Below are 18837 nucleotides of genomic sequence, written 5' to 3' on the forward strand. Positions count from 1 at the left end.
ATCTCTTGGTTACTGCAGCAGCCCCTTAACGTGGGTATCTCTGCCTGCGGTCTCCTCACTTCCCAATGAATCCTACAGAACATTCTTTATAAACTACTGTCTCTGCTTTAGTTATGTCATTCTCCTGCCTAAAAACCTAAAATGGTTCCCCAGTGCCTACGCCATCAAGCTAAATGCCTTTCCTTGGCTTCCAAGGCCCCCTATAATTTAGACCCGCTGCGCCCAGCCAACTTGATTCTCCTGCTACACACACAGCCTCTATTTTCATCAGGAAGCTTTCCAGCGACTGCTGCTCATACTATGCTTCCCCCTGCTGGAAAGCCTCCGCTCAAACTCCCTGCCTGACTCAGCTCGTCCCCCTCACTCCTCCAACACCCGCCGACCTCTCCTCTGCTCGCAGACTGGCGACTGGTGAGGACACATTCAGACCACGCACTCTTGAACCACAGGCCCTCACAGATGGGCTCAGGAAGCATGTGGCATCTGCAAGTTTACTCTACCCTGAGCAAGAGGGCCAGCAGGCTTCCCTCATGTCCACCCCCCCCCAACAAAACCCCAGAACAACAACAGATAACCACACTGATCCAGTGCTTTCTACTTTTGCCATCGAACTTGGAAAAACCATTTTGCTTTGTCTCCCCAACTTGTTTTACAACTCCTTGAAGGTGAGGGGCAAATCGCAGGCTAGTTGGAAAGGACAATGCAGGGCGCAAAGCTAAATACACAAGTAAACCGGTAACAGACTTGCTCTAGTTATCCTTTTGCACAAGATTAGGAAAGAGAAAACTAGGACTGATTTCCCAGTCTCTGTCCCTGTTGCCTCCCAAGTTTTGTATGAGCTCATTCACCTCTGGGTCCTGAAAATAGGATCTTTTGCTATCCATACCTCCAGTGAAGTCATTCATCCCCAGGGCTTGCAACTAGAGACCATCTGCGTGTGTTTCTGGGGTTGAAAGGAAATACTATTTGTGAAAGCTACTTACAGACACCCTGTTGACCCAAATCTCAACAGAAGGGAAAGAAAGGAGAATTACAACCCCAGCTAAGCTGAAATCTCCACTATCCGTGCCCTCAAAATACTCAGTACAAAATAAAAAATCCAGCGCGCATTTCAGTTCTAAGAGTGACAAGAACGCCTTATTGCCAATGCTTTTCCGAGTTGGTCTGGACCTGAAATTGTCTCGAAATAGCAACATTTTGCCTTTCATTTTGCCTTTATCATTTACTTTTCAGTCCAAATCCTATCTAAATGGTAAAAAAAAAAAAAAGATCTGAAGATGAAGCATTTCTGCTGATCTCAGGTTACTGAACTTGTACAGATTTAAAATCTCTATTGGCGGGGGCTGGGTGGCTCAGTCATTAAGCGTCTGCCTTGGGCTTAGGTCGTTATCCCAGGGTCCTGGGATCCAGCCCTGCATCAGGCTCTCTGCTCAGCGGGAAGCTTGCTTCTCCCTCTCCCACTCCCCATGCTTGTGTTCCCTCTCTCGCTGCCTCTCTCAAATAAATAAAATCTTTAAATAAAAAATATCTATCCCTAAAGGGTTTTTCTCACTCATTCAGCATTTGTTGATGACCCACTACTGAATGAAATAAGTAAAAAGAGTAAAGCCCACAAACGCTGCAGCTTAACAGACTTTGGTTCAAACACCAGCTCACCACTTAAAAGCTGTGTGACCTCGGGGAAAGTCAATCTCATCAAGACTCACTCCCTTTACCTATAAAGCTGAGATAATTTCTACTTCCCAGGCTTGCTGTTACGGACTGAGACGCAGCTAGTCACACACTTAGGGTACTCCGTGGTACAAAGTAAATCACTCAAAGAGGGACAGGTACACTGCCATACATGGGGTGGTGGGGACAAAAAGACATGAACTTTCTGTTCTAGTTAAGAAGACACGTGTATGCAGATGATTTTTTAAAATTATTTACATTTGTATTATTTTCTAAATGTGTATATAGATACATACACAACACACTTTTTAAAAAGATTTATTTATTTATTTGAAAGCGAGCGAGCGAGCATGAGCAGGGTGAGGGGCAAAGGGAGAAGCAGACTCCCCGCTGAACAAGGAGCCCGATGCGGGGCTTGATCCCAGGACTTTGAGACCATGATCTGAGCCAACGGCAGGCTGCTCAACCCACTGAGCCACCCAAGCACCCTAAATTTGTATTAATATAAGCAAGAGAGGGGTGCTGGGTGGTGCAGTGGGTTAACTGTCTGACTCTGGGTTTCAGCTCACATCGTGATTTCAGGGTCATGAGATCAAGCCCCATAGCAGAGCCGGGAGTCTAACTGGGTGTTTCTCTCTCTCCCTCTGCCTCTACCCCACCACGCACATTCTCTCTCTCAAAGATTAAAAAAAAAAAAAAAGAGCAAGAAAGCGTAACACAAATCTAATTCATAAGCTTACCTTTATCTTTAGCATCGGGAAATGTCGCCTTATCACTAGTGTTGTAGGTAAACGAGATGCCGTCAATTGAGTAAGTAGACTCCTCCTTGGTAAAATCCACAGTCCAGGAAAAACCAGATCCAAACTGCACCACTATTTTGGGATTGTTCTGATCATCCCCACAAATGCTTCCATTATATGATGCAGTGCTGAAGTCGGAAACGGTTACAGTTTTCTACAAGAAAAAGGAGTGCGGGGGTAAGGAGGAAACAGGCAGTACTGAGCACCAAGCATCTGTAGAGGACGAGCACCAAGCATCTGTAGAGGACGCACCAATTGGGTCTCTGTCACCAGCCCCCCCCCCCCACAGCCAGGCTGCCCTTGACCTGCCCCATTGTGTAAACCAGTCTCAGATTCTTCACCTACATCCCAGTCCTCTGGACAAATTCATGTATGTCAGAAAGGAAAAAGGAAAATTGGCCTGAACGTCTGCTCTTGATTAAAAAAAAAAATTAGGTTATAAGCAGGCAGCACCTTAACTAGAAGAAAATAGGAAGGCAAAAGGATTGAGAGGCTACCCCTCAAAGGAGATTTTAATAGCAAACTATTAAAACTGGGAAAGCTTTGATGTGTACATGTTAAGTGTTACAGATGTAGTCAGACCTCAATGCCACAGTCTTTGGATCATTTGCCCTTAATCAGCTGCAAGAAGAACTCCAAAGAACCCGGGAAATAAAATATTCCTTTCAACACTAAACAGAACACCTTCAAGTATCTACTTTTTTTTTTTTAAGAAACTGACAGAATTCAAATGTTAAGTCAGTTAACATATGCAATCTTATTTACGTGAATATATACAAAGGATAAAGGGTAGAACTGAGTTCCTACTGTAAAACTCAAAGAAAAAGAAAAGCACTTACGTAAGTTTTGTTAGTAGTCTCATAGCGTATTGTGAAATTCATCTGCCATTTTGCATAAAGGCAAACGGCTTTTTCTGAGTCTGTCACATTAAATTCCAATGCATAAGATGAGACCGCTCCTAGATTAGAAAGAATCAGACTGTAAAATTGTACCACAACAACATATCTAAAAGAAAAAGCTCTACCCACCACTCAAGTTCAACCAGCTCTAAAATGAAACAAAAGGCTCTGAACATATATGGCATCCTGGTAATGGTTTTTCTTTGTATTTTTTAGCAGAATCCTATTGATAAAGTCAGCATCACCTGTTCCAGAAGGAATGGTTACTTGACCTAGGATGCTTAGGTAATGGCAAAGACTGGTGACATTTGCTTTTTGCCTCCTAACAGTCATATATACACATTCATCTGTGCCTTGGTAGTTTTGCCTGTCAGGACTTTTGTTTTTAAGGCAAATGTACTTAAAGAGGAAGGCTCCAGAGGGGTGTTAAACTGTCCCTCTCCTTTACAACAAGGATAGAACTAGAGGGTATTATGCTAAGTGATGTAAGTCAGAGAAAGTCAAGACCATATGAAAGTCAGACCATATGATCTGCTCAGATGTAGAATATAAAAACCAAAACAGATAAACAGGGGAAGGGAGGGAAAAATAAAATAAGACGAAATCAGAGAGAGAGACAAACCGTAAGAGACTCTTAACTGTAGCAAACGAACAGGGTTGCTGGAGGGGAGGTGGGTGGAGGGATGGGGTAACGGGGTGACGGGCATGAAAGGGGGCCCTTGATGGAATGAGCACGGGGTGTGACATGCAACTGACGACCCCCTAAACTCTACCCCTAAAACTAGTAATACACTATGTTAACTGACTGATTTTAAATAAAAACAAACAAACAGGACACCTGGGTGGCTCAGTTGGTTAAGCCGCTGCCTTCAGCTCAGGTCGTGACCCCAGGGTCCTGGGATCGAGTCCCCAGGTGGGCTCCTTGCTCGGCAGGGAGCTTGCTTCTCTTGCTGCCTCTGCCTGCCACTCTGCCTGCTTGTGTGTACTCTCTCTCTGACAAATAAATAAAATCTTTGAAAAAAATTTAAAAATAAAAACAAACAAAAACAAAACAACCCTGTCTCCCTCAAACCAGCCAGTGGAACTTTCCGTCAAAATAATGATAGATCGGATGTTCTATGGTCTTGTTGCTTTCAATCCTGCTGAAAGCTATGTGACCTATGACACACAGATATCTTGGCAAACTATTTTACTCTGATAGGAAGGTGTGGGAGAGCTTTGTAAGCAGGTGTACCATGTGACCAAAAGAACAGTTTCAAAGGTTGTTAGGTCTAAACGCAAAAGGTTAATTTTTTATAAATGTAACATTCATCACTTTGTTTTATTTAAAACCCAGTCAGTTAGGAAGGCTGACGAATCTTTTGATATGGACTCAGAGACATTTCCCATGTTTGGAGCCTGCTACTTCTTTTGGCAGAGAAACCCTAAAGGGTCAAAAGCCTTGGGACTTTTGAGCTCACGTGGCTCTGATCTACACCAGGATACACGCAGGGACATAACCTGTTAAGCTGGAAGCGCCCAAGGACTCAAAATGCTATGTGCCAGCAAACACGCCAGCGCCTAAGTGACTGACAACCATGTAAGGGTTTTCTGCACTGTCTCCCACATTACCCAAGGGGTGAGCTGTTTCCTGTTAAGACACTTGCATATCCTTTAATGATACCTGAGCAATGCGGCGTCATCTGCAAGCAGGGACATGCTAAGGACTACAGAGCAGAAAGTCCTGAGAGGAATACCAAGAGGGCGTGCCTCAGCAACACCTTTCAAGTTGTACACAAAGGCCAACCATGTGGATGCACCAGAGACCAGGCTGCCTTGCCAGCCCGAGTATTATGCTAAAGCTTGTGGTTACTGAGTGCCTAAATGTATTGGTTAAGGCTGGAAAAGACCTCGAGAGGCCTAAGTCGGTTTCATCGCCATTCTTTTCTAAGTACGATATGGAATGGAGGAGCTGTCAGCCCTGACCCCAGGCTACCCAGGAGTGGGGCTGAGGACTCTGACTTCTAATGCTATCAAATGGAGGCCTGCTTTTTATAGGCTGTCTCTCTGCACCTCATTTTAAGTGCCCCAGCTTTAACATAACCTCCTTGTAGTGAAAGGATTCAAATCAGCTGGAAATAACCAAGAAGAGCCTCACATTCACTTTCCAAACTAATCATTTACTTTCCAAAGATAATAAAGTGACGGAAAGAAAATGGCAGAAGACGGTTAACAGCCCCGCCGTGCCCACGTGGACCTCAAACTTCATGAAGCAGAAGGCACAAGTAAGTTGTGGTTCCAATGTACCACTACAATAAAGTCAAGATAGTCTAGCTGCTGACCTGAAAATGAGAACTGAGAAAGGCCCTGAGGGCTCCAGCACTTTCGGTTCTGGTGCCTTCACTGCCTTTCTCCCAGTGAGAGCTACTCCTTTCACAGAGCTTCCCCACTCCCTTCCCTCTGCCTCTCCCAACTGCACTGGAAACCACTTTCACTCAGTATCTATCACCTCACACTCAACGATTCCAAAACTGAAAGTCACTCTTCTGCTTCTTCTAAGCTGGTCCCCTTCTCAGCCTCTCTAGCTCTCAAGGAGAGATGGGACCCAGTAGAGCCATTCAGGCACAGAAGTTTAGGAATTAGCTTCTACTTCATTCCCTTCCTGAAGTCCTACTGGCTTTTTTTTCCCCTTCAAATCCTCTCTTAAATCCAACCTTGGTCTTTTATTTCTACTCCCAATCCACCGCCCCACCCCTACATTACTACAGATGCCTCCCAGCTGTCCCTAGAAATGCTTCTTGATTAATGGTCCTTAAATACCTCTTCCTTTCTGGACACTTGTTCAGAAACTTTTACAAGCTCCCGAACTCCCATATTAAATTTAAAGTCCTCCACCTGACTTTCAAAGTAATCCTTAATCTCATCCCACCCTATTCCTTCAACTTCTCTCAAACCATTTTCCCAGAACACACCCTTTAATCCGGTTAAACTTGTCCTGCTGGACCCAAACAACCATGCTTTACTCAATTTCTACCCCCAGGCTTTGACTGTCCCCACCATTTGAAATTTACCGGTTTTTCTACTGACCTCAATGTTCACTTCAGGAAGGATATCCCTCTCTATCTGGCTGCCCCCAAATACGAAACCCCCCACCCCTCGCTCGACCCTGCCTCTTCCTAATCATTTCTGGTCAGTATCACCACCCACTCTAAGAGCTGAAAATGCCAGATACTCACCGTCCCTTCCTCGCCACCCTGGCAGCAAGGATGGGCACTTGGGCTCGGCTCTGCCTGACAGAGGCATCCACCCCAGATTTCAGATAGGACGGCAGTGGAATCAGAGCCACGAATGGAACTGTCTCCCTCAGGCGGAAGCTGCCACCACAGGCAGGATCCAGGCGGGACAGCCGGTTCAGGCTTGGCGCCCTGGGCGCCGCTCGGTGGTGTGATTTGGGAACCTCAACCAGGCTTCAAGATACACAGGCAGGAGCTCTGACGATTCTGACTTAACCTGATACACGTTTTTTCATCAAGTGAAACCGTACCAATGTGCGACATACACACAGAAGCGTGCACACTGCAACACACGAAAGCAAAAAGCGCACTAACACGGAGCGGACGGCTCCAAGAATTTGCGCTAACTGAATCCACTCGTGTCAAGAAACAGAACATTCCAAGAGCCCCGTAAGCCCCTGCTGTTCTCCCTTCCAGGTACCTTCTCCCCCCTCCCAAGGGCATCCACTGTCCTGACTTCTCTAACTGTATTAGATTCATTTTGCCTGTTTTTCAACTTGTGATCAGTGGAATCATTCACCGTGTCCTCCTGTGTCTGGCTTCTTCGACCGCGCCTCATGTCCGTGCCGTTCACCCGGGCTGCTGTGTGTCACTGCGGTCTGTCCCAGCTCACTCTGTGTATGCAGCTTTCTGTTACTGGGCAAATACTGCCCTGCTGAGGGATGGTAGATCGCACGCGGCACATGGATGGTTTCCAGTTTGGCCTTACCACACGTGGACACGTTGGCAAGCACACATGCACGCGTACCTGCTGGGTGTGTATCTAGGGATGAAATGGTGGGACCGAAGCCTACACATATGCCCTGGTATCTTTTTTTTTTTAAGATTTTATTTATTTATTTGACAGAGAGAGAGATCACAAGTAGGCAGAGAGGCAGGCAGAGAGAGGGAAACAGGCTCCCCGCTGAGCAGAGAGCCCGATGTGGGACTCGATCCCAGGACCCTGAGATCATGACCCGAGCCGAAGGCAGCGGCTTAACCCACTGAGCCACCCAGGCACCCACCCTGGTATCTTTTTAATAAACTCCTTTTCTGCTTAGAATCGATCAGATTTTATTCCTGGTGCTTACAATGAAGAACCTGGACTGGGGCACCTGGGTGGCTCAGTCAGCTGGGCGTCTGCCTTGGGCTCAGGTCATGATCAGGTTCCTGGGATTGAGCCCCTGCGTCGGGCACCCCGCTCAGCCGGCTTCTCCCTCTCCCTCTGCCTGCCGCTCTGCCTATTTCTGCTCTTCCTCTGTCTGTCTGTCAAACAAATAAATAAAATCCTAACAACAACAACAAAAAGAACCTGGACAGATTAAGCTACCCATTTTTCTCCACCAAGATCTCCTTAATTGTAAAAGCCTCAAGGAGCAATCATACATGGTATATACCCCCACCTTTCTGTATATTTTATACTATCCTGAATTATTCAGTTATTTTATGCCTGGAAATCCTGACCCCCTATATTGTCACAAGCCTTAAAACAGCAGTTTTCAACTATAACTTCACAAGAAACTGATGTGTCATGGTAAATTATAGTATACAGCAGGTAATTTGTTAACTAATAAAAAAAAAAGGACCTCAGTCTGTGAATGGATGATATATATGGATTTAAGATTCCCTTTTGGTAATGTCTCCACCCCTCATTTGAATTCCAATATTCTCCCTTCCCGACAGAAGATCTAATCTCTGCCGCTGCTCCTGGAGCGAGCCCCTTAGATGAAGGTTCATCCATCAAGGAGGCCATGGTTGGGGAGACTGTGTCTATCACTCTCCCTCCATCTTCTATCATTCCTAATAGTGTGGAATACATTAATAGTTTCTCAGTAAATCCTGGTTGATCCTATCAAGGTAAAAACACCCTGCAATAAGGACCTGAAATATAGTTTAATTACAAAAAGGCCAGTGTTGCAGCTCTTCCAAATCACGAACCTAACCTGCGTGGCTTCTAGATACTCCCTCAACCCCCAAGTCAAGTTTTCGCTTCAATAAATTGTGACATGTATTTCAAGCTTGGAATAATCTATTTCCTATAAGGCAAACTGATAGTTGAAACATTTCCACTTTGCTAAAAATGTCTCCAGGCAAACCATTTCTATCCTTGTTGCTGTATTTGATTTTAGCACAGCTAAACCATTTTTGTTTAAGTCTTTATGACACTACAAAAAAAAACCCCACAGCTGTGTCAACTATACTCAAATTTTAAAAAAATAAATTAATTAAATTTAGTTAAATAATGTTTTTTAAAAGAAACCCCACACCGCTGACTATATACTTGAGTGTATAATTATAGAGCTGGGAGTTTATCCTCCACAAAGAAAAAGGCATGCCTCAAACTCAACTTTTTCAAATTTAAATATCCTCTCAATCTTATTTCCAGAAAGTTCAGGTATAGGTCCTTTTAGAACTCATTAACTTTTCTCGCCAAGCATGAGATGCTGCAAAAAGTGGCTAGGTTTTTACAAATCTGACGCGAAGTGTAGTTGAAAAATAGACATTTGCAAACAAAGGGAGGGGTGGGGTGGGAACATAATAGCAGTGGTAAAACAAAACCAATAAAAAACAATGATCTAAGAGCCATTATAATGAGGCGATCAAGAGCCCCATCCCTGGCACTGAAAAGCTAGAATTCAAATCCAGTCACAGTCCAATTTACTAGCTGTGAGACTCTAGGCAAGTTATCCTCCCTAAGAATCGGAGCATTTCTCGAACAGGTTCTTCGAAAGCATGGAAGCCCTTCAGAGCTAAGCGAACTTCGCCAAGCACGTCGGATACTCCCGCTTACAAGCTTCCCTTCTAGTAAATATAGTAACTAAAGGAATCCTTCCCAAATTTTAGTTCTAAACATACTTTCATCATATTAACTTATGAACTCCTGAACTCAAACTCATCAGCTCAGAATGAGGTTGGGCAAAGGGTCTTTAAAAAAAAAAAAAAGAAGACACAGGCACACAGTACTTATTTATTCCTTCTTTGCTGTTCCCAGGTTTAATAAATCTGATTAACTGTTCCTCATTTACAAGTCCTCATTGATGCTTCCTAATACAGGCACAACTACCCATTCCGTTGCTGATACTCCCAATTTCTGGTAAATCTCTTTCAAAAAGAAAAGTAATGAAATGATTTTAAGCTACAAAATAATTTATTTTTAAGATCAGACAGTGGGTAAGGAAGTAAGATTCAACACTATTCAACTAATGGAAAATGCTTATTGCTGAGTGAGTGGTGTTTGGCAGACCTCCAGAATTCTTCTGCAATGCACAGCAAGACACCAACAAGTACTCCTAAAGCACACTTTTGGATCGCAGGCGATCTCTGATCACTTTAATATGAAATTATAATCGGAATGCTTTTGTCACTGCAGGAGAAGAGCAGACTTCCTGCACCAAGGATCACTTGAGTCAGCCACAGTGCTATGAAATAATTGTCAATCGCAAATTCCACTCAAGGACATAGGAGAAGAAAGGCATGCCTCACTCCTGGGAAACGTGAATATATTTTAATATAATCCTATCAGATGTGATAACCAATGACTAATGGACAAATAATAAGCCTGTCCTTCCAAGTATCTCTATTATAGCTAAAAACAATTTTAGCAGAACCTTGAATCAAAGTTACCAGCTTAACAAAATGTGGTTAAGGTTTGAGAGCGATCGCCCGCTTACCTTCTCTCAGATCACCTCCAAAACGGAAGAGATTGGTTCTTTGTGAAAACCTTATTCTCCTTCCCACCAAGGACTTCTTAGTTCTCCCTCTTAACCTTGCCTCTTATGGAGGTACAGCTGAAGGGGTACGAGTAAGATACTAGCATTCCATATGGGATCACACATCAGTAAAACGGTTTATAATTATCTGCAATGGTCAGCACTGATCTTGAAGTTCTCAATCCAAAGACATAAAAAACACTTCTTGCAAAACATAATTTACGGTTCACAGAAGAAACAAGCGGCTCTGAAAGTCCTATCCCCAGTGCCCACCACTGAACAGCCTCCATAAAAATCTACTGAGTGTTAGGACGCCTGGGTGGCTCAGTTGGTTGGACGACTGCTTTCGGCTCAGGTCATGATCCCGGAGTTCCGGGATCGAGTCCTGCATGGGCTCCCAGCTCCACAGGGAGTCTGCTTCTCCCTCTGACCTTCTCCTCGCTCATGCTCTCTCTCACTGCCTCTCTTTCAAATAAATAAATAAAATCTTTTTAAAAAAATCTATTGAGGGTTAAAACCATATACCAGGCACTGTGCTAAGTAGGCAATGGGAAATCACCATGCCTAAGATAGTCTTGGCTCTCAGAGACTAATGCCTTAGGGGAGACTTGACTGGCAATGGGATTTTTAAGAGTGGAAAACAGGCCAGCCTAATAACCTTAAGAGCCTGGGAATGGCCAGATGGTCACCTGGCCGGCCTCCCTGCAACACTCCGGTCTCTGCTCACGGGGCCTTCAATAGATAACCATTTCTGGGAGGGAGGGCCTCCTCCTACCAGTGAGGTCCACACTCTGGATATTTATATGAGGTTTCTCCCACCCAGAAAAGCACCAACCCCATAAAAACCAGAAGTCAAACTAGTTGTAAAAAATCAGTAACTACTGAAGAATTCTGAAATCTCTGATGCCACAAAGAAAAAATACTTAGACAACAATGCTAGGAAATTATTTTTAGCCACTACTCTCTTTATGATGCATCCTAGAGCTTTTCTTCAGGAAACTCATAGAGCTTTTCTATTTTACAATGTTCTCTCGTCAGTGCTAAGTCATTCAAATAAAGAGCATAACTTAATCTCTGTGGAAAGGACCGATAACACATAACCCCTAAGAACTCCTAAGAACTCTTTTCTGTACTGGCTCTAAAGCAGCTATTTTTTTAAAAAGTTTCCGTGGAGCTGGGATAGTTACAAAGTGAAACTGGTACAGCTTGAGCAAATTCAGGACAGATCCCCCTTCAATGGTAGCCCAGAAGAGCAGAAGATTCGCAACAGGTACTTTACAAATACTTACAGTTCTTAAAAACCTGCTCTGGGTATCCACTGTGATGGATGCAAAACCCACCAAGCAACTCAAGACGGGCTCAAGTCTTAAGGGAGAGCCACATGGAAGGAGTCTGAGCTCCACTGAACCAGCAGATGCCAGAAAAAGTAGCTGTATGGAAGAGATTATTTCTTTTTTTTTAAGATTTTATTTGTTTATTTGACAGAGAGAGATCACAAGTAGGCAGAGAGGCAGGCAGAGAGGGGGTGGGGGAAGCAGGCTCCCTGCCCAGCAGAGAGCCCGATGTGGGTGGGACTCCATCCCAGGACCCTGAGATCACGACCTGAGGTAGAGGCTTAACCCACTGAGCCACCCAGGTGCCCTGGAAGAGAGAATTTCCATTTTATCCTGCTATCGTCTGAAAAATCTAATCTAGGTACATTATGAACTTTTTACTCCACCAAACCCTGTTCTAAACCTGAAGTGGAGGAAATCGATTTTGGAAATCTTCCAAAAAGATGAATCTAGTTAGTCCCGATCAATAAACGGCAAACTAGCAGATAGCTGACGGATTCTTTCATGTGCTTCTTTTTGCCTGTTTATTTTCTGCAATGAGCAAGCATTGCTTTTGTAAAAACAAAACAAAAAAGCTTTCATTAAAAAAAAAAAAAAAAAAAGAAAGACACACACAAAAAAACCTAATGACACGAAAGCCAACAAGTAGGACAACTATTATTTTTTTTTCACTTTCTCTAAACAATAACCATGTTGTGTTTGTGCAGATTCAACTGGCAGGGAAGTACTGATGAACAGATACCTGGGTCAGATGTGTTCTAGCCACTGGTAAGGTGCTTTTCGTTGTAAACAATCCTCTCTCAGGGTCACTGGCCCCTCACTAAGTGCTTCACGGCAGTGTCAGAGCTTCGAGTTATGTTTGAGCAAAGTCTCCCTGGCCCCCTGGCAGAAGGGCTATGGAGGTGGTCTTCTGTGCTATGTGGACAACAGCCCTGGATCGGAGACTCTGAGACATGTGATATCAGGACCCCTTCCTCACTTACCCACTGAGGACTTCAAAGAGCTTTGGTTCATGTGCATTCTGTCTACTGGTATTTACAATGTTTGAAATTAAAAATGAGAAGTGAATGAAACACAACATCAGAGCCATCAGTGCTGATGTCATTCCACATCATGAAGCCTCTGGAAAACTCCACTGTACACGGGTGAGAGTGTGAGTGAAAACGACAAATAACTTCTTGGTGTTCTTTCAGAAATAAGTTTTTATCTGACAAGCACCCCCTCCCAAAGCTCCCTGAGAGTCACTAGGTGAGATCACCAAGAACCCTTCCCGCACAGTCGCTCTGGAGCGAGACTGCTCGACTTTACCACTACTGACATTCTGAAGTGGGTAATTCTTTTTTGGGGTGGGGGGAGCCTATGTGGAGCACTGTAGGATTCTTAGTAGCATCCCTACCCTCTACCCACCAGATGCCAAACATAATCCCCTGATGGGACAACCAAAGATGTCTCCAGATATTGCCAAATGTCCCCTGTTTGAGAATCCACTATTTCAGGGCGCTGATTTTATTCTACCAAAATACGAACTGCAGAATGCGCACCTCACTGCCTTCTCAGACCCCAAATAGCTCTATTTCCTCGCCACTCCCATCTGGGTCTGTCCTTTGGGTTTATTTGGTCACAAACAGCATGTCAGTGGAGAGCAACAAGCACAGGATGAACCAGGTCAGGAAGAGACATTCTGGTCAAAGTTCACCTTTCGGGCATTACAGCCCTGGGGACCCAGTCATCTTTGGGCAAGGGCAGGTAAAATACAAATCGGCCAACATTCATCCAGCCATTCTTATGACTGGGTAACAACCCAGTCTTTGGCAAGTTACCTATCTTCCTCCTCCAAAAAATGAAGTAAAAGGCCAGTTGTGCCACTGAGAAGAAAAAGGGCTTCTGAAGGCAGAAGGCACGACTCAGATACACCACTCGCAAAACCTCACATCTGGGAGGTCCTCCCAACCGAAATACCTGCAGACTTTTTTAAGGATTTTAGTTGTTGTTTTTAATCAGGATCTGGCTGGGAGAAAATAGCAAAACTGACATGAAAACGACATCCTCAACACCTCCAAGTCAGATCTCCGCTCCCCATTGAAGTTCCCCCTCATCCCTTTAGTCTCCTTTAGTCCGAGTTTTTCCCCCCTGGAAATTGCCCCGGGGCCACCTTAGGTCCCTACCCCTCAAAACTCCAACTAACAAACTCAAATCCAGCATCTCCTTCCACGCCTCTTTATTCACCCTTTCTCCACGGCCTCAAATTCCCACCCACAAACCGCCCCCCCAGCCCTCTCGCTGTCCCCCCGACTCTACTGTCATATCTACCCGTACCCCTCTCCTTCCCCCAAGCTTCTTCATGCAGGCGACAGTCTCGTCCCTCCCCAATTTTCGTTCTCATCCCATAGTTGCCCACCATCTTCAAAACTCTTCTCTGGTCCTAAGAAACCAGGACTCTCCTAATGGTCTCGACCACCCCAGAATCAATCGCACATACGTCCGCTCTCCACTCCTCAGTATCTTCCCCAAGTTACTCTTCCTACCCAGGTCGGCTCCACGCCTCGCTCTTCCCCACCTACTCCCTCAGCGCCCACCCCCCCTTACTTGCCCCTTCTCTCTCTCCCGGGCCCTTCTTCCCCGCCATCCCTCGGTCAGGCCTTCTCTAGGTCACAGCTCGCCTCCTCGGCCAAGCGCCGCCGCCCAGTGTCAGCTGCTCAGCCTCTCACCCCCGCCCTGCCCCGGACCAGTCTTTCAGGTTGTGGCCTTTGAACTGGGCTCCCCGGGCTCAGGCTGAGGGACACAGCAGGAGGGCCCGACAACTCACCCAGGACAAGGCACAGCAGAACGAGCCCAGAGCCCGGAACCGGGGAGAGGCGGAAGCACACCATGATTCCGCAAAGCAGGCGGCGGCTGGTCGGAGTAGAGGTGGCGGCGGCGACGGCTACAGCAGCAGCGACACCCGGGGAAAGGCTTGCCGGAATCCAGCAGAGTGCACCGCAGACCACCGACCACAGCACTGCCAACGCCAGGACTCGGCGCTTCAGCGCGGGTCATAAGACTAGGGGCGGGGTTTTTTCTTGCTTTTAGCCAATCTCCGCGCTTGAAAGCGGCAAGAGGGGTGGTGATGTAGGGGCCGGTGGGCGGGGCGACCACGCCCTGGCTTTTTGGTTCACAACCATTCTTATGCGCCTAAGAGACATGTGCGGTCGGGCTTTTTCTAAGGCTTAAGAGAGAGGATTAACTTTTCGTGGTGTAGGTAGTGAGTTCATTTCAGTTCCAACCCCTTGAGGAGGAAGAGAATAATTTTGTTAAATTAAAAAGGTTGCTAAGCATCACAACGTAATATATATAAAAGTAATACACAATTATTCCAAGAACACTGTTGTTATCCCTGCAGTTCATGAGATTAGATGGATAAGGGAGCTGGGGGTAGTGCGCGGTGGCGGACCTCCAGACCAAGATGTGGCCTTGAAGGTTGCCTAGTTACAAAGCCCTGTTTTTGCAGATGGAGGAGGAATTGAACTCAGAAAGAAGAATCTTCTTGAAATACAAGAAAGAAAATAGGAAAGAGAGAAGTAAGATAGGAGGATAAAGGGGGGAAAAAATCATCCATATTCCCACTATCCAGAGAGATGGCTATCTATCTATCCTTCCAGTTGTTTTTCCACATTTCCACATAGGAATATATTCTTTAATGAGTTTGTACTAAACCTACTATTTGGTACACTTGACAAGTGAGCAGATGAAAACTAAAATAGTCAATAAAGGAAAGCGTTCAAAAACTACTAAAAAATCTCAAGTTGAGATAAAGCACTAATTCTCAAATATGAGTGTCCGAAAGAGCCATCTAGGGAGTTTTAATATCACACGGACTTCTATACCTCATTCACGGAGATTCTGAAACAGTAGGTCTCTGGCTGCCCTTGGAATCTGCTTTTTGAACAAACACCCCAGGTGATTCCGATTTCTATGGTTCCTGGACTACACTTTGAGAAACACTAAAAAATCGAGCCCCAAAAGCAACTGATCCAAGAGATCTTAATCTGGTGTCAATGGATGAACTTGCCCAGAGTGGGGGAGGGTAGAGGGGACCATCTATGAATCTCCAGAAATTACTTGCAACATTTATGTATGTGTATATTTCAGGGGGAGAAGGGCTATAGCTTTTGCCCGGTCTCAAGTGGGACCTGTGAGTCCTCACCCTAACACCCACCTCTGCTCAAAAATTAAGTTATTGATATATCCTGTCACTTGCTTTAATACGGTTAATTCCTGAAAGTGCGAATACTTATTCACGAATGTCTTCTTCATGGGTGCAACTGAGTCATGAGCAGCAGACTTGCTCTATGAGAAACTAATGTAGGCTACAGTATCAGGCAATGCTTTGAGCAAAGGAAGGTAATTTGACTGTCCTACCACCAGCAAGACTTGAAAGGAGCCACGTCCTGGAGAATCCTTGATTGAGTGGAGTCCTTACAAGTTTCCCCACCCATTCTTACTGATGGACTCTGTCCCTTCTCCCTCAACTGTAAATCACCTAACTACAATGTTCAGCAAAACTCCAAGTTCTAGAAGAAGACACGAAAAAGCATAGTGGAAAGAACATTGGATGGGCAATCAGAAGAGTCAGGGGTGAGATACCATTTCCTGGCAGCGTGACCTTGGGCAAATCACTTCATCTCTTTTAGTGTGTGTGCTGCCAACGTGAGTGCAAGTCACTTCATCTCTTTAACTTCTGTGTTTTTACCCATAAAATAAAAGTGAGACCAGAGCAGTTTCTCAATCCTGGCTGCATTGGAATAACTGGTGGAACCTTAAGTTGCCCCTTGGTCTCAGCCCTTGACTCTATTCGGATTCAGTTGGTAGGGAGTGGGGCCTGGGCATTGTTTTTTTTTTCTCAGAACTCCCAAGGTCAATGTTAATGGGCCAGAGATGATCTCTAAGGTGGTCCCAGCTAAGATTCTATAAGAATAAATGTTCATTGTGTTCCTGGGTGGCTCAGTTGGTGGCAAATGCCTTTGGCTCAGGTCATGATCCTGGAGTCCTAGGTTGGAGTCCCATATCGGGCTCCCTGCTGGACAGGGAGTCTGCTTCTCCTGCGGACCTCTCTCCTTTCATGCTCTCTCTCTCTCACTCACTCAAATAAATAATAAAATCTTTTTTAAAAAAAGAATAAATGTTCATTTATTGAAAATATAAGGAAACAGTGTCGCAATTAGTCCAATGTCCGGTTTAATAAATCATTGCCCTTAACTTTCTGCAGGTATCATCGAATAAAAAAATGGAAGACAGTGAGATCTAAACAGCCTTGTAAGCTAAACCTCCCCGTCACAACCTCTCCCCCTGACCAAAAATAAACATTAGTTCCCTGACTGGGACGGGAACCTCACGGGACAGAAAAATGTTTTTGAACTAAGTAAATGGTGGGTGTGTTGTTAGAATGAATCAATTAAACATTGTCAAATCTTCATTTGGTCTGAGCTTCCTTACCACCATTTTCTATGAAACACTGAGAACCACTCCCTTTCGTAGGCAGGAACTATGACCCCAGCCCAGCTGAAGGAGCTTAGCTTGTGAGTGGGACCAGCATCCGTGTTTGAGAAACTCTATGAGATCCCTTCCCCTCTGAGCTTCACATCTGGTGTCATGATTGTTGATACTGCTGAATCCCGAGCGCTTTTATGTGCACTTCCTCTCCTACCACACCGCCTACTTCCCCAGTGTGCAGAAATCCTCAGCACACCCCTCCCCACCCTCTACCCCCATAGGTAGTTCATGACTCTTTTTTTAAAGTTTTTATTTATTTATTCGTTTAAGCAAGCTTTACATCCAACATGGGGCTCGAACTCACGACCCTGAACTCAATGGCCTCATGCTTGACTGAGCCAGCCAGGTGCCCCTGTTTATGACTATTTTTAATTTTTTTTTTCAAGATTTTATTTATTCATTTGACAGAGAGACACAGTGAGAGAGGGAACACAAGCAGGGGGAGTGGGAGAGCGAGAAGCAGGCTCTCCAATGAGCAGGGAGCCCCATGCAGGACTCGATCCCAGGACCCCGGGAATCATGACCTGAGCTGAAGGCAGACGCTTAACAACTGAGCCACCAGGTGCCCCTATGACTCTTTTTTAAAAAAAATCTTCTTCAGGAAGAAGATTTTATTTTTAAGTAATCTCTACACCCAGTGTGGGGTTCGAACCCACAACTGCGAGATCAAAAGAGTCGCACGCTCCACTCACTGAGCCAGTCAGGCACCCATATGACTCTTTTGAGCAGCTTTGAGAGCTCATGGCTTTTTGGCCAGGGAGCAGGGCATCGCTGGCGAACACATCCCTAAGTGTGAACACTCTTAATGGCATGAGAAATAATGGTCCCATCAGATTTGGTAAATGACAGACAATGAAATGTGTGGCTCAGAGGAAGGAAATAGATGTAAAGATACAGAGATTCAGAACGGGAAAGTGATAAATGTTTATGAAACCCAGGGAGTACAGTCGATGATGGTATTGTGATAGTGTTGTACCGGGTCAGATGGTAGCTACGCTCGTGGTGAGTGTAACATAATATAGATTTGTTCGATCACTATGTTGTACACAGGAAACCAATGAAAATTGTGTGTCAACTATACCTCAACTTAAAAAGAAAAGTTTTGGGACACCTGGGTGGCTCAGTCGGTTGAGTGTCTGCTTTCTGCTCAGGTCAGATCCCAGGGTCCTGGGATCGAGCCCCGCATCTGGCTCCCTGCTCAGCGGAGAGCCTGCTTCTCCCTCTCCTCCCCGCTTGCACTCTCTCTCTCTCCCTGTCTGTCTCTCTCAAATACATAAATGCAATCTTTTTTTAAATTTACAAAAAATAAAAAGTTTTCTCAGAAAAAAAAAGGTTGATGAAATAAATGAATGAGTGGCCCTGGGGTATCAGTGTCACCTCCCGGCCATCCTATGGTTGTTTTATTTGCTTTCTCGCTCTGCCATCTTTCCTTTCCCTAGCCCTCCTCCCTTAAGTTTCTCCTCCACTCTGTTTTCCATTTTCACTTTAGCATGTCCCCTTTTCTGGATCATGCCTCCCAACTGTGATAATACGGTCCTCACTCGGCGCCAACAGAGGTCACCGTGGACTCAAGAAGCTGCCAACCTTTGAGCCCGAGCTCTCTGGGTGAATGGAGACATGCTGTTTTGAGTTCTTAGTTTCCG

The 18837-nt window shown here is 45.1% G+C and overlaps 1 protein-coding gene across 3 annotated transcripts in view; it reads right to left on the reverse strand.

Moving 5' to 3' along the window:
- LAMP2 (lysosomal associated membrane protein 2) overlaps positions 1 to 14690 on the reverse strand; it is a 36592-nt gene extending 21902 nt beyond the window's left edge. The window contains exons 1-3 of one of the 3 annotated variants that reach the window (XM_032882304.1): positions 14472 to 14690; positions 3311 to 3429; positions 2412 to 2625 (exon numbers count right to left, since the gene is read on the reverse strand). In XM_032882304.1, coding sequence (XP_032738195.1) covers positions 2412 to 2625; positions 3311 to 3429; positions 14472 to 14535 — 397 coding nt within the window. In that variant the 5' untranslated portion in view covers positions 14536 to 14690. The remainder of the gene's footprint in view (positions 1 to 2411; positions 2626 to 3310; positions 3430 to 14471) is intronic. The other 2 variants (XM_032882302.1, XM_032882303.1) reach the window with 2 other exon arrangements.
- Positions 14691 to 18837: the final 4147 nt, after the last annotated feature.

Source organism: Lontra canadensis, unplaced genomic scaffold (genome assembly GCF_010015895.1).
Source record: "Lontra canadensis isolate GAN:19392208 unplaced genomic scaffold, GSC_riverotter_1.0 scaffold81, whole genome shotgun sequence".
Lineage (NCBI taxonomy): Eukaryota > Metazoa > Chordata > Mammalia > Carnivora > Mustelidae > Lontra > Lontra canadensis.